At 36.4% G+C, this 27767-nt stretch overlaps 2 protein-coding genes across 2 annotated transcripts; both read right to left on the reverse strand.

Annotated features, from left to right (window-relative positions):
* Positions 1-367: 367 nt before the first annotated feature.
* Positions 368-13961, reverse strand: LOC306846099 (semaphorin-4E-like). Its single transcript, XM_079379215.1, has 16 exons — positions 13690-13961; positions 12106-12362; positions 9256-9510; positions 8581-8726; positions 8388-8450; positions 6122-6220; positions 5936-6035; positions 5616-5726; positions 4678-4829; positions 4406-4578; positions 4130-4286; positions 3829-4051; positions 3513-3628; positions 2689-2846; positions 1930-1982; positions 368-1847 (listed from the first exon to the last, which is right to left on the reverse strand). The coding sequence occupies exons 3-16, from the start codon at positions 9368-9370 to the stop codon at positions 1246-1248; spliced, it is 2268 nt and encodes a 755-aa protein (XP_079235341.1). The 5' UTR covers positions 9371-9510; positions 12106-12362; positions 13690-13961; the 3' UTR covers positions 368-1245.
* Positions 13690-26922, reverse strand: LOC306846121 (signal-transducing adaptor protein 2-like). The gene is made up of 11 exons (XM_079379245.1): positions 26776-26922; positions 24803-24874; positions 22319-22438; positions 21579-21635; positions 19825-19976; positions 19052-19183; positions 16317-16386; positions 16127-16229; positions 15955-16050; positions 15284-15415; positions 13690-14946 (listed from the first exon to the last, which is right to left on the reverse strand). The coding sequence occupies exons 1-11, from the start codon at positions 26875-26877 to the stop codon at positions 14891-14893; spliced, it is 1092 nt and encodes a 363-aa protein (XP_079235371.1). The 5' UTR covers positions 26878-26922; the 3' UTR covers positions 13690-14890.
* Between the last annotated feature and the right edge of the window lie 845 nt (positions 26923-27767).

The raw sequence follows: 27767 nt of genomic DNA on the forward strand, positions 1-27767 counted from the left end.
AAAGTAACTTATATTGGTACGTGATCAGTCATTTCCTGTGTAAGTGGGCAGTTCTATAAGACTATATTGGGCCTTTCCTAATACCCACACTTGCGGTCTTTGCATTGAACCAGTTGCCTACTTTGAATATTTCCTGGATTTGGGCCAAGAGTGTGAAGACTGCAAAGGTACGTAGAGTTTTCATAACCAGTTAGAACACACGACTTAGCACTGTAAAACTGCAATTTACACGTTTGAATTTTCAATACTCGATTTAAAATAAACTTCTAAATGTGTAGTAGGTCCTATATAACAGGTGACATGATTTAGTAATTGTGATGTTGCTAATTAAGTGATAAAAAGCAGTGATAAATAAATACACACCCAAAAAACATGCATCACTTTATGTTTTACCACCAAAATTATTTGAACTTTTCAACCTCAAAATATAGGGCACATGAGTTCCTGAACATGATGAACGATGGGATACACCTCATATCCTGCTCCGACGAGCTATTGGCACTGAACTTTGGCATTTTTCAGACCTGGGACATTCTTGCCAACCTGTCATGTGCATCCGCTCTCAAGTAGTCAGGACGGCAAGTGTGGGTATTGGGACAGGCTCTATGAAAGGGAGAGGACGCAAAACGCAATATGATGACACTAGTAAGTCATGGCTTATAAATAAAACAGCCAATTGCCAATTTTTAAAGTTGTTACATTAGAATGAAGATGCTCCGGTTCTCACAGAAACACTCAGGGTCCTAAAACTCACACTTAGCACATGTTTTAATGTAACACTATTTTAATGTATGAAACAACATTTATGAGGCAGTTCATGTTAGAATGTTGAAATATTGCCAAGCAGTTTTTAAGATTCACTACTTCCCCATTCAAGTAGATCGGAGTTGGTTTTGCATGACTGAAATAGCTGCCCGGTGGCGTTGCAAATATGACCACCAAGTGATTTGACTGTCCTTGAAAAGTACATTGGTGATTCTTGGCCAAAGTGACCTGCAATGTAGACAGACCTTATGCAAAAAAGTCTGAATCAGTGTCTTTTTTTTTGTTCACTGGACATGTTTGAGTATGATGGTTGAACGATGGCATTTAGAAGTGAAGGTAAGGATTCATGAAGAACAAAATGTAGGTCAAAACAGCAGTTTAGTCAAGAGTTAACAGCTGCAAAAGAGGAGCCAGCCTTAGTGGGCTTGGTCTGCATGTAAATGACGATTAGCCGCATTAGCAAGCCTGTGCATAAAAATCTCAAATCTCCGATTCATCGTCTATATATTTCAATGTGATCAGACCTGAGGAACCTACAGTGGTTGAGAGTCGGTCTGTTTCTCTAGAGCTGGAGTTGTTCACATGGTTGTTGTTGCTGTTCAAGTTCACAGTTGATGATGCTATTTTATATTCTCGAGGCTGGTTCTCATACAGACTTTGTTCGCAACTGTTCTCCCTCCTATGGCAAAACGGCAAAGGAAAATGCCCTTTGTACAGGTTCCAAATGACTAGTATAGTTAGAATTAGTGACACCACCACCACTATGGCCACAAGTGTGTTTTCTTTTTCCTTAATGTCGTGTAGTAATGCTGTAGTCCTGGATGCTGACCACATTTTTAGATCATATGCCACGTGCTGGGTGTTGTAATTACGCTCTACAGAACTGCAGGTGTAGCGGCCACTGGTGTCTGCGGAGGCGTTGATGATCATCAGGCTGTCGGAGAGAATCTGGAAGGTGTTTGATGCTTTGATGGGTAGTCCGTTCAGCTGCCACTGAACCTGTGCCAGGTTGGAATAAGGCTGGCACCACAGCTTCACGGTATTGCCGTGGAAAAATGAGATGCTCACTGACTTACTGTCATCTGTAACACACGTTCTAGATGTTACTTTTAGTGTTCCTACCAGAACATACAGTTTGAAGACTTTTGGATATAATACAAGTACCTATTTGTGGACATTGGCTGGCATAACCAAAACTCAAACTCTGAATCACAGTGCTGTGGAAGAAATAATATTACAATCAGCAATATGCCAATATCAATATTTATAATGGTGTGTGCAAGCAATCACTACAAAACTTTGAATTATAAACACATTTTTGCATTTTTCCCCCTAAAATGTCCATTAATGTAACGCATACAGTCATTTCACTTTTGACAGTAAGATGAATTATAAAAAGCTCATTAGCATGCATATTACTAGCATATTGGCTTTTTATTAGTACTCATAAAGCACATATTAAATGCCTTATTTTGCATGACCATTTTAGATCCCTTAATCCTACCCCATACCTAAACTTAACAGCTACCTTACTAATTATTAATAAGCAGCAAATTAAGACTTTACTGAGGCAAAAGTTGTAGTTTATGGTTAGTTAATAGTGAGAAGTGGTCCCCAAACTAAAGTGTGACTGGTAATTCAAACTAATTTATGCTGTAAAGCTTGAGACAGTACAGACAATAAAGACATTAAAACAAATTATGTATTCAAAGTTTACTACTTAAGCAATAATAGAATTTTAATGTATTACAGTAACACAATGCTATTTTTTGCATGAGAAATGTGTCAATAAAATAATGTGGCAATGCTGATCATTTTAATGGTCCCCAAACAGGCTTCATTTTCTTCAAGCAAAATATAATTTCTCCTGAATTTGAGGTTTCATATTTATTTATTTGTAAATAGGTTTATTTGACTTTTTACCTGGCTCTGTGTGTGCTGTTTAGGGTAGAGCATTGGTCAGCATTGAGGTCCCAGCCACAGTACGGATCCCTGGCCAGAACACAGTCCAGACACGTGTGGTACCGCCCACATTCATTGATGGACAGCTGAACCACGCCCACATCCGAACCCACGTACAGCTGTTGTTGGGATGACATCACACATACCTTATTATAACATCTCTATAGACAATAATAGAAATTACAATAATTTTGACTCTTGCTTCAGTTGAACATAAAATAGTCCTATAAAACTGCACTGTGGAAATACACTACTGTTAAAAGTGAGGGTTAGGTTAGGGTTCAGTTTTTCCAAAGAAATTAATACTTTGATTAAGCAAAGATTCATTAAATTGAACATTTTAACTTTCTATTTATCAAACCACCAAAAAAAAAATGAAAATGTAGGTAAAAAAAATGTAATAGCATTTCCATGAAAATATTAAGCAGCACACCTTCAACATTAATAAAAAATGTTTCTTGAGCAGCAAATCAGCCTATTAGAATGATTTCTGAAGGATTGTGTGACACTGAAGACTGGAGTAAGGATGCTAAAAATTCAGCTTTGATTTGATCACAGGAATAAAATACATTTTAAAATATATTCAAATAGAAAACAGTTCCTTGAATGGTAATGTATACAGAAAATTAATGTTAGCTGCTCTTTAAGCTTTGACCTAGAAAGCCATTCATCATAACTTTGTTGTACCAGTTAAGTTACAGGAATAAAATTAGCTTTGCTGAAAAGAAACAGACACACACAGCTCACGATGTTGCTAAGTGAGCAATAAACGCATCTGTTATTACTTTGGTGTTGGAAAGTCGCAGTATCTTCACTGGCTCTGAGGGCCCAAATAGCTGAATCTCTTCCATAATGACCATCTCGCCGTCATAATTCACAGCTTTCAGCACTGAACCGCTTTCTGATGCATAACAGAACACAACACAATGCAGAAGACAAGACAACAATTTCAGTTAAATACACGCTAAAATATATATAGCTATAGAAATAGCTGGACGTGGGAATGGAAGCCACGCCCATTTTTCCAAGAAGAAAAAGTTGGATACTTTTGGAGGGTTTACTGATTATAAACACTACAGATTTGCATAAAGGCATCTTTACTTGTGCCAATGAACATGACTTGATGGCTGGTCCCGTCCAAGGCCGTCGCTGTGGCCACCACAATTCTAGTGAAAGCAGCGCCTCTCTTCACCAGCAGGGGCTTCTCTCCACTGGCCTTGACGGCCTGGTCCATCAGAGGCTTGTCTTTAATAAACTGCAAGGTTTTATCTGGCAGCTCCAGAGATTTGGTGAAACCCATTTCTCTGGCATGATTATCAATGCACTATAATTGAAAACAAAGTGAAGGTTAGTGACCTCTGGCAATCAGTGTTATAGAACAAGTGCTGAACAGAAGACTTACTGCTCCGGGTCGGGGATCGGGGACATCACCCGAGTACATCACCCACTTCACAAACGACGTCTCGACGGTAACCGGAGCCTTAAACTTGCCCTTTGAGAACACGGTCTTGATGTCTTCGATTTTGTATGCACACACCGCGGAGTACTGAGAGGAGTCTCTGTGGATCAGAAATAATGTTTCATTATTTATAAACTGTACAACATCGACACTATTATTGAACTGAATTGAATCAACAATGAACTGTCAAAAGACAAAACAAAAAGATCTCATACTTACAATTGTGGGTTAAAGACAGCGTAAAACACACAGGTGGTCCAGTCACCGGGGCACAAGTGGAAAACATCCTGGACCAGAAGAGGCAGGTTGTTGTTTGGAACGGGACAGTCGAGCCTTGCTTTTAGAAAAGAAGTCCACTTCCTCTGTAGCGTCCTCTGCCCACCCAAATCTCCCTGAGAGAAATTACATTTTGCATAGATGTAATATGTGGTATAGACAGGAAATGCTGTAATGTCTCTCAATGCAGCTCTTATGACGCCAAGGGAGTTTACCTTGCAGACACGAGCTACTCGAGAGACGTCCATCTTGGTGTAGGAGTCATATTCCACTGCTGTCTCACTGAAGAACAGATAGACCTTGTCATCGTCCCCCTCTGAGTTCAATTCTCCCTCCCGTATGTGGGCCATGTGGATAAAATGTGGTTCTTAAATGACAAACAAAAACACATATTTCAATTACTATCACCTTCCTGTCAGTGTTAAGGCGTTTTCACCCACAGCCACTGCTGCTTTTCTTGTGTTTTCTCTCTGACTGTCATCAGCAGATGCTCAAACCACCCTGTCTGGCACCAATCACTCCATAGTGAAAGTATGTTATATTACACACTTGTTTTAACCGAACCGCTGTTATACATTGGCTTCCCATCAAATGATTAGTTGGTTAGATAGGATTAACAAGCATTTGGACTTAAATACCCTTGATTAAGCTTGATTAGTTAGCTAAAGTTAATCCCTGCTAGTAGATGGCATAAAAACACCATTATGTGGGAGTTTTACGTTTGACTGCTCAATAAAAAGTAGAATTCAAAATCCATTTCTTTGCACACAGCATATGATGGCAACCCATTAACAAAACATTCAAGCGTTGAATGCACCCACCAAGAAAACTGCAACTGAAATGAATGGAAATGCTACAAATAGTATATTAGTATTCCTCGGTTTACCTAAAAAACAGTCATCAAGTGCACAAAAATAAATACATACAAAAATATATAAAAATAAAAGTACAACTTTCTTTTATAGTCACGTACTGAAAAAGCCACAATGGAAAAAAAATAGCTGACATTTGATGAAAGTAGTGGTGTTTGCTTGGGAAAAACTGTTATGTTTTGTTTTAAGGGTACTACAATGAGTTTGCTAATACGTTCTGGCTGTTTTTAACCATACTGTGGTTGGAGGTTTGGTCAGGCATCACGATTCTTGTATCTCACCATTAAGCCAGGTGCTTGAAAACTCTGTCCGTATGGATTCCTCCGAGCTGCGCATCATAACCAGTTCTGAACCCATAAAGTTCATTGAAGTGGCAGAGTACAATACTCCATCTGCAAGAGAGTGATGATGTTGAAAACTACTGGTATTAAAGTAACACTCCATTATGCGTTATGGTTATTTTGAAAGAGTGTGATTCAATATGACTGTCAATACATTTATGCATTTCTGGCAGATGCTCTTTTCCAAAGTGACACTGCAAAGTACACAAGTACTTTTATCGTATTATACTCAACATCATAAATAAAGAGGCAGTACATACCAACCATCTCTGATGTGTATCGCTGAGAAGGATCAAAGGGACATTTCCCCTTCCCATCTTCTTGTTTGCCCTCTAAAGTCAGACTGCCATCTGTATAGGACTAAAAGAATGACATGCAACAAACACATAAAGCACTATATACTGGACATTTTATGTTTGTGGTCACTAATACTTCATGAGACTCACCATATAGTCACAGGTTGGGGCGAATGCTTTGGTTCCACAAACATACATTCTGTCATCGTTTCTTTCATGAAGAATTCTGATATAATTTTTGCAGTCATTCTAAAGAAAAAACAAACAGTGCATCCAAGGGGAACTAATAAGTGATGTGACGTGATGTGAAGTGAAACCTCAGTTCTGACCAAGCAGAACCAAACACTTCTGTTTCCGATGGTATGTTTGACTTTTACTCAGAATTTGATTTACAGGTGCTGGTTATAAAATTAGAATATCATGAAAAAGTTGATTTATTTCAGTAATACCATTCAAAAAGTGAAACTTGTATATTAGATTCATTCATTACACACAGACTGATATATTTCAAATGTTTATTTCCTTTAATTTTGATGATTATAACTGACAACTAATGAAAGTCCCAAATTCAGTATCTCAGAAAATTAGAATATTGTGAAAATGTTCAATATTGAAGACACCTGGTGCCACACTCTAATCAGCTAATTAACTCAAAACACCTGCAAAAGCCTTTAAATGGTCTCTCAGTCTAGTTCTGTAGGCTACACAATCATGGGGAAGACTGCTGACTTGACAGTTGTCCAAAAGACGACCATTGACACCTTGCACAAGGAGGGCAAGACACAAAAGGTCATTGCTAAAGAGGCTGGCTGTTCACAGAGCTCTGTGTCCAAGCACATTAATAGAGAGGCGAAGGGAAGGAAAAGATGTGGTAGAAAAAAAGTGTACAAGCAATAGGGATAACCGCACCCTGGAGAGGACTGTGAAACAAAAACCCATTCAAAAATGTGGGGGAGATTCACAAAGAGTGGACTGCAGCTGGAGTCAGTGCTTCAAGAACCACCACGCACAGACGTATGCAAGACATGGGTTTCAGCTGTCGCATTCCTTGTGTCAAGCCACTCTTGAACAAGAGACAGCATCAGAAGCGTCTTGACTGGACTGCTGCTGAGTGGTCCAAAGTTATGTTCTCTGATGAAAGTAAATTTTGCATTTCCTTTGGAAATCAAGGTCCCAGAGTCTGGAGGAAGAGAGGAGAGGCACATAATCCACGTTGCTTGAGGTCCAGTGTAAAGTTTTCACAGTCATTGATGATTTGAGCTGCCATGTCATCTGCTGGTGTTGGTCCATTGTGTTTTCTGAGGTCCAAGGTCAACGCAGCTGTCTACCAGGAAGTTTTAGAGCACTTCATGCTTCCTGCTGCTGACCAACTTTATGGAGATGCAGATTTCATTTTCCAACAGGACTTGGCACCTGCACACACTCCCAAAGCTACCAGTACCTGGTTTAAGGACCATGGTCTCCCTGTTCTTGATTGGCCAGCAAACTCGCCTGACCTTAACCCCATAGAAAACCTATGGGGTGTTGTGAAGAGGAAGATGCAATACGCCAGACCCAACAATTCAGAAGAGCTGAAGGCCACTATCAGAGCAACATGGGCTCTCATAACACCTGAGCAGTGCCACAGACTGATCGACTCCATGCCACGCCGCATTGCTGCAGTAATCCAGGCCAAAGGAGCTACAAATCCAGCCAACTAAATATTGAGTGCTGTACATGCTCATACTTTTCATGTTCATACTTTTCAGTTGGCCAACATTTCTAAAGATCATTTTTTTTGCATTGGTCTTAATTGATATTCTAATTTTCTGAGATACTGAATTTGGGACTTTCATTAGTTGTCAGTTATAATCATCAAAATTAAAGGAAATAAACATTTGAAATATATCAGTCTGTGTGAAATGAATGAATCTAATATACAAGTTTCACCTTTTGAATGGTATTACTGAAATAAATCAACTTTTTCATGATATTCTAATTTTATGACCAGCACCTGTATATCTATTGATATGTGCTGTAATTATCAATATGAAGAGACGCTGCCTTGCATGTTGCTTTGGTTAGTCAGTCTTAAAACATCCTTAAACATCTAGTTACCAAGATATTTGAATAAAATATGAAATTCATGCAGATGACATTTAAAAAAATGAAGATTGTCCCATGAAAAGACTCTTATTTTGAAAAGATCATTTTAAGTACATTTTGCTAAGATTTTCAACAATTCATGTCTTAAAGCTTTAATAAGCTGCATTCTGCCCACTCATGATAAATGAATACACTTATCAAAGTTATCAAAGTGTGCATATCTGCTAATAAAGCAAGACAAAGGACTATAATACAAAACATTAAATGCAGGTGCCAGGAATGCACTGCTTTAAAACATATATTAATGAGCACAAAAGATGTGAAAACTCACTGTAGCATCTTTTCCCTTATTGGAACAGGCTGTTTGCTCATCTTTTGCAACTGGCCAATTCACCTGTGGAGAATCAATACAATTTACCATCATCCATATATACAAAAAACAAAACAAAAAAACAGTCTGCAGAATAATATTTAATGACTTAGCAAACAAATAAGTTTTTGTTAATATTCATTTAAGACCTCACCATGGCCTTTTTGACTGTAATGTCATCAAGGTCGAGGGCAAAAATGGCCTCCCTGGCACCCAGGATGAGCATGTTGAGATCTTCCCTCAGAAGCATAGTGGTGTAGTTCCAAACACCCTCCTCACGAAACAAACGTCCCCCATTACCTAGCAACAAATGAAGGCCACAGTCAAGGGCAGGAGTAGCTAACGTTTGCCAAAAATGGAAAAGTCACACACAGAACAACTAAACATTGTTCGAAGAAAGAATTGTGGTCCATATCTTCTCTAAGCAATCAAAACACATTTAAACACAAAATAAATAAATATACAAAAGTAAACGAATAAAAAATGAATAATTCGATAAATAAATTTAAATGTTATTACCATGAATACTGGCACACAATGGAAAAATAAATAAATAAATTACTTTTGACACTAGCACGGTAGTAATACCATAATAGTCTTTAAAGCACCTTTATATATGAATATGCAAATCAAATACCAAGCACCATGGCATACAGTGGCTTTAACACAAATTGTTTGCAGATTCCACATTTTGATTTGATATTTTGTATCTAATACACATAATTCAAACATTTTTAGGTGCCCAAATATTTTCAGAGACCACTTTACATCAAAGTACATTGGTATTTTGTAATGACGTCTAAACATAATTATCATAAATTCAACTTACTACTAATTGGCACCGTTTTGCGAGGTATGGTATTCGCTGTCGATCCCAATCCGCCGGTCAGCGTCGCTGAACTCCAGATGTAAAACACACAGAGCACAGCCAGCAGAAACATCATTCAGTGATTTTGGTCTAAAAGGTGCGAGTGCTAGATTCCTCTGTCTTCTGTCTGTCAGAATTTCCTCATCCTTGCTTCAGTCCGGAACGCTTCCATACTGAGATATATGACTTTAGCAGCAAAGAACCCTGTGAGGCCATCTGAAAGAGAGAGAGAGAGAGAGAGAGAGTGTGTGAACAGGCAGGGGTGCTGGCAGCAGTATTTCTGTCACTGCTATAGTGATGCTAATGTGGAGGATGAAAGCTTTTACTCTAGGACCTTGACAGAGACACACGGTTCTTTTTTTTCCGAGCCACAGAATGACACAAAGCCAGAATAGCTCACCAAAAAACAAAAAAACCCTACCACATCCTGAGATATGTCTAACAAACCTCAACAACTATTTTCACAAGTGACACGCACAATCGGATGTACAATCTGAAAAGTTAAACAGTTTTTAAAAGTAATCTCTCCTTCCCATGTTGTTAAAGATGACATGCTGATAAAGATCCCAGGAAATATTGTCCGAAAGCTGGTATTACCTAACAGGCATGATGAAGAAACAGGAAAAACAAACGTACCATCTTTTTGTAACCCGTGTTTGCACGGTGGTTGCTTACTAACCCAAAACCTGGATAAATGTGGCTTAGTCTATTTCCTTAAGTCTACTTCCATCCATTTGATTGTCCTTCATACAAAAAAAAATAAAAATTACAGACTCAAGTTGCAACGTGCAATAAATGTAATGAGAGAGGAAATGTTAATGCATGACAAGTTTTGGTTTTCAACCAGTCAAACAAACCACATCACTTAAAGTAAAGTGCTGCTAATTGTGAATGACTGCATTGCAACCAACGTACGAATGCACCATCAATGCATGGTCTTTGGAAGCCTCCAACATCTGGAAACACAAGTGCTCATTGGTGCATTTATTATCTGTTTGCAGTGGCATATATTTACTACATTGCAGCCTAAGAGCATGATTATGGCATGTCTAGAGAGATGGGCTGTGGCATGAGCGTAGATCTGATCAGATACCACTCATATTTCACCAGTCACACATGCACATGCTTAAGTTTAAATCATCTTGGGGACTTTCTACCCTACTAGCTGCTAATATAGGCCAATTCGAATTACCACAGCCTGACACACTGCTAGCCCTAAATTACACATATTGGGATTTTTTATTTAATACAGAATGAGTTAATCCATTAAATTAATCACGCTATGTTTAAGGACACCCATAATAAGTCATTTTCAGAAATTGTGCAAATTAACTCAATCTAACACCAAACAGGTCAAAACATTATGAGAATGTACATATACACACAAATTTTTAAACTCAAAGATTTTTACAAAAAATTCCTACACTGTTATATGTGTGTTTTTTAATGTATTATTATTTTCTCTCCCTTGAATTTTTTTGGTACTAAGAAGCTAGTCTTAGCCACACCTACATATTAACCAGCTGTTTTTGATGATTAACACCAGTTTAAGAATACCTGTTTGAGCAATTGTTGTGTGTCCTGAAGAATGCTGTTTTTGCCGAAACGCGCAGATCTACTTTGAACTATTTTGTAATGATTTAAGCCCAGTACATTAAAGGCGTTTTATCTTACCACGTGAGTGCCTTGGAAGTATACTTGTGTTTTATCTATTTGACAAGTTGAAATATGATAAGTGACTAGAATTCTGAATAGCTTACTAAATACCATAAATAATAAGAGTAATAATGCTAGTATTCTAGTTGTTTGTTCTGAAAAGACTGCTGCAGGAATAAGTCCTAAAATCTAGAAACTGGATTTCTTTTCAACCTCCGGTTCCATCGCGTGTTTTATTAAATGCCCGAAATAACATAAGCTGAAGATATTTTCATGTTTTATTCCACGCCATAAAATAAATCAGTAGTACCCCTTTGTGATTTTATTTTAAGCTTTTATGTGTCTTGAAAAAGGCGGCTGCTGACACGTTTTTTACAGTCTTTTACAGCCTTTTACAAATTGTGCTTTTGCAAACTATTTTAGCTCAAACTTCACAACTTTAGATTTTTACTTATCAACTGCAATTAGACTTGGAGATAAAAAAAAGTGCTCATCTGTGGAGATTATCTTGATAAACAAAATGTTTAAGAACCATATAATTTTGGTTGTCTCAGAATTTATTTTCTGCAATAAACTTGGCAAAACCCGCCATGTTATTACAGTACAAATATAGCATTTTTGGACTATATATGATGGTAATCTTTTAAGTACTGTACAGTGTTATCATTGATAACTAAAACTATAAAAGAAAATTTACATATTAGCTGAAAATTTAAATGAAACTAAAAGGACTAAAATTAAAACTAAATAATAAAGCTAAATAGAAGTATATATATATATATATATTTAAAAAAATAATACTGGCAAAAGTACATTATTACTTAAACTTCAATTCAAACTACATTTGAAAGAATAATAATAATAATAATACGTAATAATAATAATATGCTGTAATAGTATATTATAAGGTGTTTAAGCACTTTACGCATGAGCATCATAATCAGACAGGTTAATGACATCACAAACAATACCAAAATCTCATTTTCAATAATTGATATACAAGTCAACAAAAGAAAAGTACAGTGCGAGATCGATAAACCTCACACAAGTGAAAACAGATCAGCTGTTTCCACAGAATGCATTTCAGTACTGGTCTCTGAAAATACGTTTTAAATGCAGCAATGGCTGAAAAATGTGGGTCAAGCGGCAACTCACCATGCAACCAAATTCTCAGTTAGTCTCTCAGTTCTCCTGTGCTTTTGCATGAGTGGTTCCTCTTTAAACGCACACACACCACACCGTTCCAGCCCTCAAGTGCAAAACAAATCAAAAGTGGTCTAAGTCTCAAAGGCAGCAGAGTGTGTTGAGAGTCGTGCCTCTGCAGTGAATGGAGCTCATGGTGTCTTCTGCTTTGTGTGAGAGAGCATTAAACTGCTCGGATCCTGCAGTGTGAAGTCAAAGACATTCTTCTACTGGAGAGAAAAGAGAGAGGAAAAAAAAACATGCTTTTAGAAGCTCCTCAATCTCAAACAAGTCACTACAAGTGTCAGCAAGAGTGTGTGTTGTAGAAAGAGGAGGAGTGTAGGACAGGCTGTATTGTGTTTTCTGATCTGATTTTCAAGAAAGACAAGTTTGCAGCTGTAGTAAACAAAAGAGAAAACTGAGGTTGATTTTCTCAGTTACAAAACAAATTTTGCATTCACATTGAGTCTTTGCGAGGGTCATTCATTGGCTCATTGCAGCTTCTGCTTCTATCCAAACTTGTTTTTTATGTTCATTGTGACATTGTTACAATTGTTTTTTTTGATAATTCAGATTATCTGGATGATCTTGTTCTGTAGCTACTGGGAGTTTTTCACAGATGAATAAACATCATGAATCACTGCTAAAGTTTGTTTTTATTTTGAAAGTCTAATCTATGTTGATAGTGAACAATATGAATTAAGATTTTTGTTTGCAATCAATTAGCAATGAACGGCCTGAAACAACAATTATTCACAATTTCAACCACATTTCTTCTTCTAAGGATGGTCAACTGCCCACTGGATAGGCTCTAGGCATTTTCAAAGTTAAATATAGGCCTAGACTTTGTTTTATGAAGCATTTATCATTCAATTAACGTTACAATAACAATGAAATATTGAGGTAAACATTGAAGGTTACTGGCACCCCCTGGAGGTCAATATAAACCCTTCTTCGCCTCTCTTGAAGGGATTTATTTTGCGATGATATACATTTATTATGGCAAATAACCGGCCATTTAACCAATATATAATTCAATAGTTAAATGTATTTTATGTTTTACCTGTATATTAGCTAAGCTTCCTCTAAAACAGTCCAAAAAACATTCGTCTCCGCAAAAAACAAGTCCCGTCTTTTGAGAAATGTTTGTTTTTTTGCAAATATTTTCTTCTTTTTTAACTTCTACACTCTCCTGAAATTCTGGTAATTTATCAAAACGTTTATACTCGCCACAAAATTTATTGTGAAGATCTCCGGGTTTTAGTTACGTTTTCAGTCGCAAGATGGCGGCAATTAGCTGTTAGCATGTAAACAAACCAAACACTCAGTTCACAACAACATATAAAACTAGAACAGCGGGTGAATTCTACAAAACCTTCCCTTTAATTCCCATAAATATCAGTTATAAATAACAAGAAATTATTTTAACATCACATGAAACCTACAAAGTCACAGTAGCACCATGCATGTTCATGAAACTGATGACAGCTGGTCGATCAGAAACACAAATGCAACAGTCTCTCAACCTAAACGCTTACAAATCTGAGAAAAACTCACCTCTAGAAGGCTGAATTCTCCTTTATGTTCAAACACCATTTTTATGAGAGCAAAACTTGCTTCATAAACTCTTCTGCAAATGTGTCCAAAAGCATCATACAAATTTTAAAACATAACAGATCTACTGAGATACTAGGAAGCAGGGTTAAAAATGAAAAATTAACTTTGCCACACCTCAGTTTATGGCCACAAATAATTCCTAATGGCCATGAACTGCTTTATATTCACTGAGGGAAAAATTATTTGATCCAGTCATGACAGTTGTCTGAAAAGGAAGAAGAAAAACCCCCAGCTGAAACCAGCCTAAGATGGTTGGCTCATTTTAGCTGGTCTTCCAACCCATAGAGCGGGGTTTTAACCTTTTCTTTAGCTGGTCAGGTGGGGAGACCAGCGTGACCAGTTTAGCCAGGATGGGAGAGCAGATATGACCAGCCAACCTGGCTGGTTTTAGAACCTTTGTATAGCAGGCTTGGTAGATGGTTAGTCTTTACAGCATGTCACTTTCAGCAGTGAGTCAGTCTTACAATTCAATTTGTATTAATTTCACATTCCTAATAAAGTTACTGTTTTTATTTGCAATCCTGTGGATCAAACAGCATTGCATTGCATGGGTTCGATTATCAGGGAACGCACTGACCGATTAAAATACAATCAAAGTCACTTTTGCAAAATGTATTTGCTTTTTATTAACCCAATAGGCCCTATATATGCACATTTGGCGCTTGGCGAGTGTTAATTTGGGACCCTACCTTGAACCATACCAGATTCACAATCATCTGAACATTTAGATCACTTCTCTCCAGTTCACAGTTAGTGCTTGATTAAAACCAGTACAAGTCCTTCATTTTAAGACAAGTTTGATGTGCTTTTTCTTAAATGTGTGGAAATGTCCCCTCCACTCATGGTTTGACAGTAGAAACCTGAGTGTTACAGTCTAATTAATAGAATAGAGAGAGTTAGAGGTAATAGAGAATCTTGGCTCAGATTTTTTCCCATTTAAATGTCAATAATCAGGATAAGGAGGCAGGATAAGCTGGTGGACCTCGGCTCTCGTGTTATTAATAAAGCGGCATTGTTTAAGTCACACTGAGGGAAGAATGTGGATTACAGGGAGTCCTTGTCCGTTTAACAGGACATCAGTCTTTATTGGAAGGCACTGGAAGAATGAGATGACGAAGGGTGGGCAGAAACGAGGAGGAAATCACTCTTGACTGGTCCGTCTCTTCTCCAGCTTCTGTTTGAGCTCGTCTGTGAGGCCTGATGGGAAGAAAACTTCCTAGTCATATTTTTTAATATAAAGTCATATTTCCACCCTCATGTTCTGTTAATATTGATTATACTTTCAGTATGTCTGGGGTTTGTGAGACACCACAGCACATAAACTACCACTGAAAAATTATGAAAGATTTAATAAATGCTTTTCAAAAGCTTCTTCTGCTTACCAACGCTGCATTTATGTGATAAAAAAAACAAAAAAACAGTAATATTATGAAATATTACAGCATTGCAATTTCATATTATGAAATATTACTACATTTTAAAATTACAGTGAAATTTTATAAACTGTTTTGAAGCTGGATCCCTGGGGTCTTACTCTGAGAGAGCGGTGAGGGAGACAGAACCAGCCTTCTCATGGAGTTGGATGGAGAGCCAGACGGAGAAAAGGATCTTGGTGAGGAACTGGGAGATCTCGTCTGTGACCGCAGTGACCACCTGTCTGTACCTACTGAACACACACACAAACTCATCCAGTCAGTCTAGAGAATCTGGGGTGAACATAGCCTGTACTGTATATTGATCTGGATAAAAGCATTCACTAGTTCACATCGACGACAGTGTACAGCCCTACATCTGATGTTCACACATAGCCAGCATTTTCTCAGTGTTATGCCATTCCTACATGCCACAAATTGCTCAAACACACAGATTGAGACTTGTTTCATACTTTTGCAACAAGAGTCACTACAGCATCCAAGTGCAACTGTTCCTGCATGTTGTTTGGCAGGAGCATTGAAACTGGCATAACAGATTATTCATTATAAAAGTCAAATTTGTGCAAAAAAAAAAAGCATAAAATCCTGTGGGGTTTGAACCTTCTATCTTTTAGTCAGCAGCTCTTTTCTAGTCATATTTTAACCACTAGACTACACTATCATAGGAAGCTGCAGCAATGCTGATATATTTTCTGCCATTTAGCTCTCAATATATGAACAAATGCCAGCAGATGTAGTTGTGTTGAGCTGTGGAGCATGAGATGTGAGGTACCTTGTTTAGGTGGCAGTGATGGAGCTCGAGAAAGAGGTCCAGTGGGAGCACAGTGCAGGGTTCGCTCTCCATTCTCATCATTGGACGAAACAAACGCTACAGGAAAAGGAAATTTAGATGCTGAATTCAGAATGTGTTCATTTATATGTGTATGAAAGTGTTTTTGACATACTGATGTTCTCTTCATAAGGCTCTTCTAATATAAACGGCTGAAGAGTCCCAGCGGTCTTCTCCACCAGTGCGTTGATAACGTCGTGAAGTGTGGGACAGGGAATCTGCAGGAAAGGACAAAATAAAAAGGAGGACTGAGATTTCCCCAAGGTTGGTGTTTTCGCATTGATTCTCTCTATTTAGAAACATACTGGGTTTTCCACGTCGATGATGTAACCACCCTGCTGCTTCTGTGTCACTCTGTAATGCCTGAACACTGATCTGAAACAGAAAAAAAAGAGAGATTGTTTATATATAAAGAAACCAGCATGACTCTATTCTGATGTGTACTGACATATCCAGTGCAGCACTGTTACTGTCAACTGAAACTAAAACGATTAAAAAAAAAATTAGTTAGTTGAAATAAAATAGAAATAAAACTGAGAAATGTTGCCCTGGCAATTGTCAGAAATAAAATGTTTAATTTGTACTTGAATGACTAAATGCACTGCAAAAAATGTTTTTCTTACTTAGATTTTTTGTCTTGTTTCCAGCCAAAATATCTAAAAATTCTTAAATCAAGAAGGATTTTCTAGGCAAGTAAAAATTATCGTCTTGTTTTCAGAAACAAGCTGAAGTTTTTACTAGAAACAAGCAAAATAATCTGCCAATGGGGTAAACAAAATATTCTTGTTTTCTGTTTGAAATAAGATTATTTCAAGATTAAGAGCATTTTTGCACAAAGACACCTCACGAAACTGATTTCGGACAGGCTTCTGATGCAGCGTAACGCTTTAATGATCTACAACAAAATAGAACGAGTTTTGGTGATAACTAAACAAATATTTAATTACTATAATACTAATTTCTCGCTAGAAATAACATCAAAAATGCAAAAAGTTAATCAGAAATATACATTTACACACAAACGCAATTTTTAGATGCCATCTTTATTTTTTAGCTCAACCATCACGGAATGGAACGCACAGGATTGTGGGATATCAAAGGCAGCGAAGGATACATCCATGCTGCCTTCAAAAATCGATCGGATGAAGGTATCTCATGAGACAGGAAGTGAAGCTAACTTTGGATTCGGACGTGCCTTGATGCCTTCCTGCCTTGGAATGCTTCCTCTGAAGGCTGCATTTTTCAGTTGCAGCCATAATGTCCATTTATACCAAAGTCCCTTTAAGACAAGTCATGTCACTTGGCGGCCATCTTTGAAACGCCTCTCGGGCATCCAAGTGCAACTCCTATCTATTTGAATGGGGAAACATCAAATTCTCCAAAACTGTTCACTAAGCTAACTATTAAATTTCGTATTTGAAATCACCAAAGAAATCTGACAACTGTGTCATAAACGTTGTTTCTTTTGCTCAAATAGTGTTATAAAAAGCTTATTTTTCAGGCTAAGATCAGCCAGTGCGCATGTGCTAGTCCTAAGTGCAAATCTCAGAACCAGTGTTGCCAGATTGGATGGACGATTTCCAGCCCAAAAGCTCACAAAAACCCGCCCAAAAACCACCCAAAACTGTAACTGTCAAAATAATGTGATAGAATGTAAATCAAGGTTGATAAGAGCCATTTTTAACTCCAAACGAAATAATGACGACAAATTAATATAAATATAATGCTAGAAAAATTTCCCATGGATCAAATCGGGGCAAATACATTAAAGAGAACTACCAAATATGATTAAAATATGCAAGCAGATAAAGAATTTTGCACAGTCAAAACTAAAGGATATACCAATCTGGACCGTTTAAAAGACAGGATCGTATAGATATAAATAGATTTTGATTAAATAAATTAACTGCTCTGAATTCAGAGTTGCAGTGATATAGCCTTCATGTCATCTCCCTCAACAGGTGTAATTCACGTTTTGAGAGCTAAAACACTCCACTCTTTACCATCGAACTTATATATAGGCATTATGATCACTTATACTGTTATACATTCAAAATCAGAACTGTTATCGTGCTAAAAACCCATCGCTCATGAATCATCACGTCTGTCTGCTGATCCCTAGTGATTGGCTAAAAGTGCGGCCGCGACGTCAACATCAGCACCAGTTGTCTTTGCAGTGTGCGTGTGTTTAGTAACGTTGTGATGACTGATTGGATGCATGCAGTAGGCTATATATGCACACTTGGGCTTGTTTGTTAACCAATTAGCTTATACAATTTATAGGTTTTGAAAACCACCAAACTGACCAAAAACCAACCCAAATTTTGTCCACAACAATCAAATTCAAAACCGCCCAATCAGGCAACACTGCTCAGAACGCTGACCGTCTCTATAGCAACCGGGACTTCTAACGGCAGCTGCAGTGATGCGCTGACTTTAACGTTTAGCGATTGGATCTTTCGTTCAGAAGGCAGGGCTTCCTGCGATAGAGCAGCCATATTAAGTGGTGCATTTTTCCCCATTCAAAACTATACAAGTGACACGTCTTAGGTTTATACGTTCACATTGGAATCCAGTGATTGTCATAATGGCTTTATGATGACATAATGAATTAGTCTTAAGAATAAATTGCACAAAGTAGAAGAAAATTAAAGATGCCAGATGAGTCATACAAACAACAAAAGTCAACTTTAATTACATTTCATTTAGTAGTGAAAAATAAAGATTATTATTTTCCACTAATATCTGAGCCTGCTTTGTATATTTTATGCTCTATTGGTCTCCTGTGCACTGCATTTCATGAGCATTATTTTATGTAGTGTGCAGAGTTGCCATCTTTTATAAGCATCTAAGTCATGATGTTTAATGAAACCAATGATGTTCTATTTGGTTTAGGATGCTGTTTTAGAAGTCAGCTAGTAGCCAGCAAGGCAGCTTACTAGGTTTTAGAACAGAACTAAAGTATATTGTTGGCAGTTAATGGAATGCTCTCAATCTCTAAATCATACTGATAAAGAGAGAGATATTTCCGTGTTTTTACCCGTTTAGGTCTTGTCGTGTTGTGACGGCGAGTGAAGTTCCATCCCGGCCTGGTCTGAGCAGCATGTTCCCGCAGTCTGGATGTCTTTCTAACAGCACCTCGGCTTCAGTACGAGACACAGGCCTGAAACACCTGCCAAATAACAGACAGAAGCACAACTACATAAACATCTGTCTCAAGCATGCACTAAGAATGAGATTATACACACCAGTTAAGTATGCAGTATATTTTGGTAAAGAAAGCCTAAAAATGAGTAGTATAATCTACAAATAGAAAACAAAATAAAATGACCTAATCCCAGCCGAACACTGTTTTTATTGAGTAATAAGAAGTAAAACCTTATTAAGGAGTGCCATTTGAACAAGAACATGACAAAACGTGACAACAGTAGCAAATACAGTCCCTCAATAGATGAGTTATAACACATCAACCACACCGCACAAAGCTCATAAAACATACACCTTCGAAAAGCATCCAAATAAAGATATCACATATATTCAAGTTTGGCTCCATTTTGTAGTTCTGCGAATTGACATATAAAATTAGATTGATATGGAAGAAACTGTTTATTGATTATTTTTATTGCTGTGCAGGATGCACAGTAAATCCATTAAATTTTTCATGCGTTTTATCAGGTAGGCAGAAATCCTTTAGAAAAGGAAATGCCCTACTCCTCGTATTAGATTACAAGTGATGCTTTAGCTGTGTATAAACACTCAGACGCTCAAGAATGTCTCCCACAAACACACTCGCTCACATAAACAGATACTCACGCAGGTATTTCCCCCACCAGCGGGAGCGAGAGAGGGGACGAGGGCGCTCTGGAACATGCACGTGCCTTTCGACGCATTTTTTCTTTCTCCACGACTTCCTTCAGCATGTGCAGCTGCCCGGGCAAGAGGGTGAGAGTCGTGGGCACAGCCAGCTGGAATCAAATGCAAAGCATGTGTCTTTCTGATTTGCACGGTTAAATATACAGTCCACAGTGAGGCTTTATGCACAGGGACTCTGATCTCTTTATCTATAAAAACATGCGAGCAGAATCAGAAGCGTGTGGGAGGGGTTTTGGTGGTGTTGAACTACAGCCAGTGGATATGATGGTGATATGTAGTTTTTAACACCTGCTCATGTAATACGATGGACGGAAAATTGACTTTATTACATGTCTAAAGTCCAACAAAAACATTCATATGAACTGATTTAATTATAAAATAGATAATAAAAGTTAATGTCTTGTAAAATCTGAAAAACATCCACAATACCATCAACAATATAAGATTTAACAAAGTCAAAAATAGGCTAAAAAATAAGCAGAAAATAAAATACAAGTAATCTAAAGTAATCCCACTTCCAGTTTTCCCAAAAAGCTTTTGTTATATTCACTCTATTGCATTTCACTTGTATTTCTAGTCCCAAAAAGCATCGAAATATAGCAATCAAATTATTAAACGCTTCATATCACAATGATAAAAACAGAGTAAAAGAACAATATATGAAGACAATCGACATTTGATTTATTTCAGATGATAATTGTCTGATAAAGAGAAAAAAAATGCATCTAGTGTCAAAGTCTACCAACAGAAGTGTCAATAAATGTGCAACCGGAGTGTCATTTGGATATATTTAAGTAAATATTATGTACACAACTATTTAAATTTGTGTTCATTTAATTTAATGTCATACAATTTTCAGAACTGTAATTTTTAGATGTACACTAAACCGTCTGACATAAGCAAGATTTTTTGAATGTTTCTGAAAGTCCCTTATGCTCACCAAGACTGCATTCATTTGCAAAAATACATTAAAAACAGTAATATTGCAAAATATTATTAATTTCTATTCACCATTTTCTATTAAAATAGATTTTAAAATGTAATTAATTCCTGAGGCAAAGCTGAATTTCCAGCTTCATTACTCCAGTCTTCAGCGTCACATGATCTTCCAGAAATCATTCTAATATGCAGAAACATTTCTTATTATTTATCAATTTTTTCTCTTTCCAAGATATTTTGAAATTTCCTGTAAGATAAATGTCTCGACTGTCACTTTTGAAAAATGTCATGTGTTCTTGTGGAATAAAATAATTTACTTTTACTAACAAAACAATCATACTGATGCCAAACGTTTGACCAGTAGTGTATATCAAAATAATATCAGCTACCTTGCTCTCTAGATAAACATATCAGCCACAAAACAAACCATTTTTCCTAAACCAAAAGAAACAAAGGAATCTGCTGCATTGTTTGAACATGGTCATTAAACGCAAACTCTGCAGTTCAAAGGTCTCAGATCTCATTAAACTCAGAACAACACTATTCAAGATGGTATAAAGAATAAGCCTGACTGGAATTCACTGTTGAATGTGTTTACATACAGAACTTGACCTAGAGTTTCTAGGGTACAATAACAAACTGCTAGCACTAAGTAGCATTTACACAGTTTTTATTGTAAGAGCATAAACTCATCCGTGACACTAAAGAATGTGTCAACTTCTGTCAAAAACATTTCCTCATTTGATTGAACTTACATCTACGACAGAGTAGAGAAAACCTTTCCACAGCTCACGCGCCTCCAGATTTGGAGCCTGAGAAGAAAGAGAGAGACATTGACGTTAATTATATTATTAATAACTATAAGTCCATGCAATATAGCACATTAGTATTTGTGAATTATATTCTCAAAGAACAGTTATTTACGTATTTCTTTGAGGTATGGAAGGGCTGCTCATGGGGTTCGTAAGAGGAAGTATCGTATAGTACAGTGTTTCTGTACCTCTTTGAAGGTAATCTCTACACAATCTCTCAATCGGCCCTAATTCTGAATGCAGAATAACCCAAGGGTTTCCTGAGCAAAGCCTGCAGCATATTCAATGGCTGATAGTGCACTGTTTAGTCTTGACCTGACCATAATATGACATGGAGCTGTCTGGAAATGTTACTACTGGCATCAGATGTTGTGAGAATAAACAGGAGTAAAATAATAGCCTATGAAAGTGAAACTCTCTGCAGTGTGTCGAAGGTAAATTCCATTTGAAGAAGTTTGCGAAGACCTGTATTTGCTCATACAGGAGTGAGTGAAAGTTGAGATGTGCACTTGGAGTGTGACTGACCAAGCATACAAACTGGAGCTTATCATTTCAAGAAAGCTCTTGCCATTTAGTGTGCAATCCACATCAGATGGTCTGTGAACGGTCTGTGGGTGTGAGGCTGAGATGAAGGGCACGAGGGGAATGAGATGCATGCACACTGACAGATATCTGATACTCACAGTGAGTTTGATTTCTCCATCCTTCATGCGGAGGTTCAGTCTGGCTGCCTCCAGATTCCTATCACGACTTGGGTCATCGATCAAAGACACAAACCCACTCAGATCCAACTTCTCTACATACTAATCAGAAAACACACATATGCAGAGCAACATAAGGAAGAGTTTACCCTAAAATGCCTTTCCAATCATGATTGATTTTTCTGAAACACAAAAAAAGGTTTTGGGCAGAATTTCTAATGTCTATTATTTCATTTTTAATTTTTTTAAACAATAATTACTAGAATTAATAGTTACTAGAAGTGTTGGTCTATCAGACAATGTAGTTTCATGGTTTAATACTTATTGAAAGGGAAGAACTCAATGTGTGCAAGTGGAAGGTATCAAATCAAACTTATTGGAAGTGTCTACGGGAGTCCCCCAAGGATCTGTATTGGGACCATTATTATATAATATAAATCAAAATAAAGTATATATATATATATATATATATATATATTGTTTAAACGTTAACATTGATAATGCAAGGTTCCACTTTTATGCAGACGACACTGTCATCTATTGTTCTGCTCCTACAAAAAAACAAGCTTTGGGTGACTTACAATCAGCGTTTGATATTATTCAAGCAAGGTTTTTTCTTTGAAGTTGGTCTTGAGAAAACAAATTTATGTGGTTATCAAACTCTAGAAATTCTTTGGATGGTTCTTTTGTTCTCCGAACTCTGCAAGGGAAACTGATCGCATTAGTGTCAGAGTAGTACCTGGGCATCATAATTGATGACACACTACGCTTTGATTCATATATTAATTATTTGCAATTAAAGTTGAAGAAGAGGCTAGGATTTTATTTCAGAAATAAGTCTTGCTTTTCATTTAATGCAAGGAAGAAGCTTGTGTCTGGAACTTTTTCACAGATTCTTGATTATGGGGATGTGGTGTATCAGCATGCCTCTTCTCATCTTCTTGCCTCTTTGGAAGCTGTGTATCATGGTGCTTTAAGATTTATTATGGATTGTAAATTTTCTACACATCATTGTATACTATATAATAGAGTTGCCTGGTCTTCACTTGCTGTTCGAAGGCAAATGCATTGGTATTTATTGATTTACAAAGCTATTCTGGGTTTTTTGCCATCCTGTCTCTGTTGTTTCATTCACCAAAAAGTAGTTGTTAACTATTCATTGCGTTCCCAGTCTTTAATAATCTTCATGTACCTTCAGCACAAACTAATTTAGGTAAAACTGCATTTGCTGCATCGTCAGACTGGAACTCTCTTCAAATGAAACTGCGGCTAAATCAGTCGGTGTCTCTTGGTAAATTTAAAACACTTTTGCGTGCAATAGAAAATGATTTAATGATTTGCAAATGCTTCTAATGCTGTAATATTTTATTGTTGTGATGTACTGTTGTTTTTGTTGTATGTGTATTTGTATAACTGGGCTGCCTATCTTGGCCAGGACACTCATGGAAAATAATAAAATAAAATAAATAATAAGTCCTATTAATAAATATTTACAAAAATATGTATAAATAATCAAATTTTAATAATAATAATAATAAATTATTTTTATTATTTAAATAAATTAATAATTGCATTATAATAATTATTATATAATAACGTACAAAAAATTACTATATAAATATAAAAAATATAAAAATAATGAATACAATTATTATTGTTATTATACTATTATTATTAATACAGGTCACACTAAAATTACAATGCTAATATTTATGGCTGTCTTAATTTCTTTGCTTTCATATTTTACACTATAAGACCTTTTGCTTTGGAGGAAATGATCATAAATATAAACAATTTAAATCATCTTTTTCTCCATATCCCCAATTTCCATAATTCACATGTTGTTTTCTGGTTGTAAAAATTCAGAAATACATATAAATATGAGAAAAAAACAAAACACATTTTTGTTTTTGTTCAGTGGAAAACTGTAGCTTGGAAATTCTGCCTAAGATCTCATTTTGTGTTTCCAGGAAGAATGATAATCCAGGTTTGGAACGGCATGAAGGGGAGTAAATGATATTTGGAGGTAAACTATTCTTGTAATAATTAAAAAAAACAACTCAGAATAGCCACTACTCAGAATAACATACCAGAATAAACACTTTACAAGTGATCACACTATGTAAATATTAAGCTCCCACACAGTATGGTTTTCCAGCAAACTTTGCATGTTACTACTAATAGATAAACCTACCCGTCCACAGCTGAGGTTATAGAAGTTGAAACTGCTATCTCCATGGGTTCAGAATGAAAATCAATACTGAAACCACAATTAAGTAGAGTCTGATAAAACTCCTCTGTGCCATCTGCTATCTCATGGCTGACTGCGCTTAATGAGACGATAAGGTTACGATGGACTTCAGATTTGAAGGGGATTTGCAGAAGAATGTCCTTCTATATCCTAATGCTCCTGATAGAGGATTGTATGTGGCAAACATCTGTACAGTCCCTGAATATATCACTTACATTTGTGTCCTTAGGATTGTTGAAGAAGTACAGCGTGTTTCCACATAAACATGTCCATAAACGCCGAGCTACCTGCATCCAAAGAGAACAAAAGCCAAATTTCCATTTCTGGTTTTTAAGTAAATACAAGATGTGTATGTTATAACTCAATTTGCATTATAGTTGGACATTATTGTTCTATATTATCTCTTTCTGAAGTCAGGGTGGTTAAATGTGTGTTCAGGGTTCTAACACATAATTTTGACATGCTAATGCTCTGACAGCGCAGTAAATGGTAGTCGTTTCTGCATAGATTACTATTCTTCTGTCTGTAATTCTCTGTTTTGTCTGGCTCAATCCTGATCTCAGTGGCAGCTCATGGCTCCCCGGGGCACAGTTTACACACACACACACACCGACCCGGAGCACAGCTGTCCTAAATCTGAGACCCACCCCCCTACACACCCCCCTCACTCATGGTGCACCTGAACCCCTCTCAATAGTCCCTCTTGAATATGCAATCTGGGATTCATTTGTGTAAGTGGTGCTTAGTCAACACCATTTTTTCTGTAGTTTTGAACTGAATATAATATTTGTCTGTACATTGCATTGTTTAATAGCTATTGCATATTCAGAGTTTTACATACTAAAGTGTATAATATATATAAAAATAGAAAATATAATGTAATATAATAAAATAATTAATTTGGTCACTTAAAAGGAAGATTACATTTTATTCATTACTCACAAAGATTAATACAAAACATTTGTCTGTACATTGTATTGATTTGTAAATATTATTGCATGGTTTCGCATCCAAAATAAAGTTTTTGTTTACATAATATATGTATGTTTACTGTGTATATTTATTATGTATATATAAATACACACATACAGGATATATTTTGAAAATATTTACATGTATATATTTATATTATATATAAATATATTTAATATATAAACATAACACAATTTTCTTAAATATACATGCATGTGTTTGTATTTATATATACACACACATAATAAATAAATAATTGTGTTTATAATTATGTATGTAATAATTAAAAAAAATATATATATACACAGTACACACACATAATATGTAAACAAAAATTTATTAATCGTTTGACAGCACTAATATATATATAAATTTAGTGACACAAAAAAAAATATATATATATATATTGATATTACATAAGTCCAATAATATCTAGAAAGCATATTTTTATGGATGATATAATGCTGAAATGAAGTCAAAGAAATTAAACACTTATTTTGCATAGTTTGAAGTCAGTTGACTAAAATGTGCATTATGCACTGACAGTGAGGTCGGTATGTAAATGATTTCTAAACCGTAGTATTTATTAACCAGATTAATAAGTTCAAAGTGTCTCGGTTACATGAAAACAGTATTTGCAAATGTGCACTTTGGTAAAAGTCATGCACTACTTATCGGGACTTTCAGTGTTATTCTATCATATTAAATGACAGTTGACATGATGACACTGTCTGCAGCAGATAACAGCGAACTCGGTTCTAAATGTAGCATGATAGATGCATCTCACTCTCGCGTCTATCAATGAATGCCTGATGATTAAAACAGTGATGGATCATATTAATCACACACTTCGGACTGCATTAAGGTGTGTCCACTACCAGAGCAGCTGAGAGGCAACAGAGAATTTAAAGCACCAACAGACAAAAATAAGAGCTGGCATATGAGTTATGGCATTTAAAGAGCTGTCAGACAGCGGTATAACGCATGGCACAGAGAAACACCGGCTCATGCATCCATTTAACGTTACAATAGAAATGCACAAACAATATTTGAGTGGTCACTTGGCAAACTAAATAATATTCAGACAGCTGATCCATGCAAACCTCGCCCATATCCACACAATGCGCGCGTGCAGCATATGCCATGCGTATCAGACGCCGCTGCGCGTATTGACATAATCAGATCAAGTGTTTGACATGTCATAATGTCCGCTTACCTTCTCTTTCCCTCCTCTTTTCTCCAGGTATCCCTCGTAATAACAGGGCGGCAGCTGCGGTCTCGTGCTCCCGGTGCGAGGATTCGCGGGCGCTGCTGCCATGACTCGAGCACGAGCAGCTCTGCCCGGTACCGACACACACAGCAGCGAGACAAAGAGCCGCTGGATGATGCTACTGACCGGGAAGCGACACGCCTTCTTTTGGGCGAGAGATGGATATGCGTGATTAATCTCCTCACTGACACGCGCTCATCTGCACAGCACGAGACTCCATCTGTGATTACATTATGACCCGCAGGCGCTCGCGCTCAAGAAAATCTCTCTGTTATTTGGAGGAAAGTATGTAAGATTATAATATACTGCTCGTTTATTAATGCCTATTTCGAAAATAAGAGTTAATTCTACTGTAATTCAGTTAGACCTGAAGATTATATTATAAACAATATTATATAATATTAGAAATTATTATAAACAATTATGAAACTCTTATAATAAAACGTAAATAATTTATTTTTATATTATGAATAACATTATAGTATTAGTTACAAAATGTTTAAAAGGGTATACACACACAATTCTAAAATGTATAAATTAAAATAGTGGTCCTTTGTTCTAACAAAAAAAAATATATTAAAAAATATTTAATTCTTATTATTATGTTAGTGTAAATAATTTATACACCATTTTGGAAAGTATAGTTGTAAGGTTATTATAGGCTACTGCTTGTTTATTATGGCCATTTCAAAAATAAGAGTCAAGTCTACTGTAATTCAGTTAGAGATGAAGGTTATTAATGTAAGCTACATTATATAATATTATAAATATAATTATAGAACTCTTATGATATAACATTAAGTAAACAACTTTATTATTATATTACATTATAGTATTAATAACAAAATGTTTAAATGTTTGCACACAATTCTAAAATATACAAATTACTAGTAAAACATTATATTAAATAGTGGTTCTTTGTTATAACAATTAACTAA

Source organism: Barbus barbus (assembly GCF_936440315.1).
Source record: "Barbus barbus genome assembly, chromosome: 26".
NCBI classification, from domain to species: domain Eukaryota; kingdom Metazoa; phylum Chordata; class Actinopteri; order Cypriniformes; family Cyprinidae; genus Barbus; species Barbus barbus.

Bases quoted from the DNA above. Each gene is read 5' to 3' on its own strand.
- LOC306846121 (XM_079379245.1), bottom strand. From the start codon at position 26,877: ATGGCAGCAGCGCCCGCGAATCCTCGCACCGGGAGCACGAGACCGCAG. The intron at 19,977-21,578 runs GTAAGTTCAATC...ATTTGATTCCAG, and splicing joins TTCTCTACTCTGTCGTAGAT to CTGGCTGTGCCCACGACTCT. The intron at 14,947-15,283 runs GTAAGACCCCAG...TCTTCCCATCAG, and splicing joins TCCCTCACCGCTCTCTCAGA to GCCTCACAGACGAGCTCAAA.
- LOC306846099 (XM_079379215.1), bottom strand. From the start codon at position 9,370: ATGATGTTTCTGCTGGCTGTGCTCTGTGTGTTTTACATCTGGAGTTCA. The intron at 6,036-6,121 runs GTGAGTCTCATG...TCATTCTTTTAG, and splicing joins CCCCAACCTGTGACTATATG to TCCTATACAGATGGCAGTCT. The intron at 2,847-3,512 runs GTAATAACAGAT...TCCCAACAACAG, and splicing joins TGCGACTTTCCAACACCAAA to CTGTACGTGGGTTCGGATGT.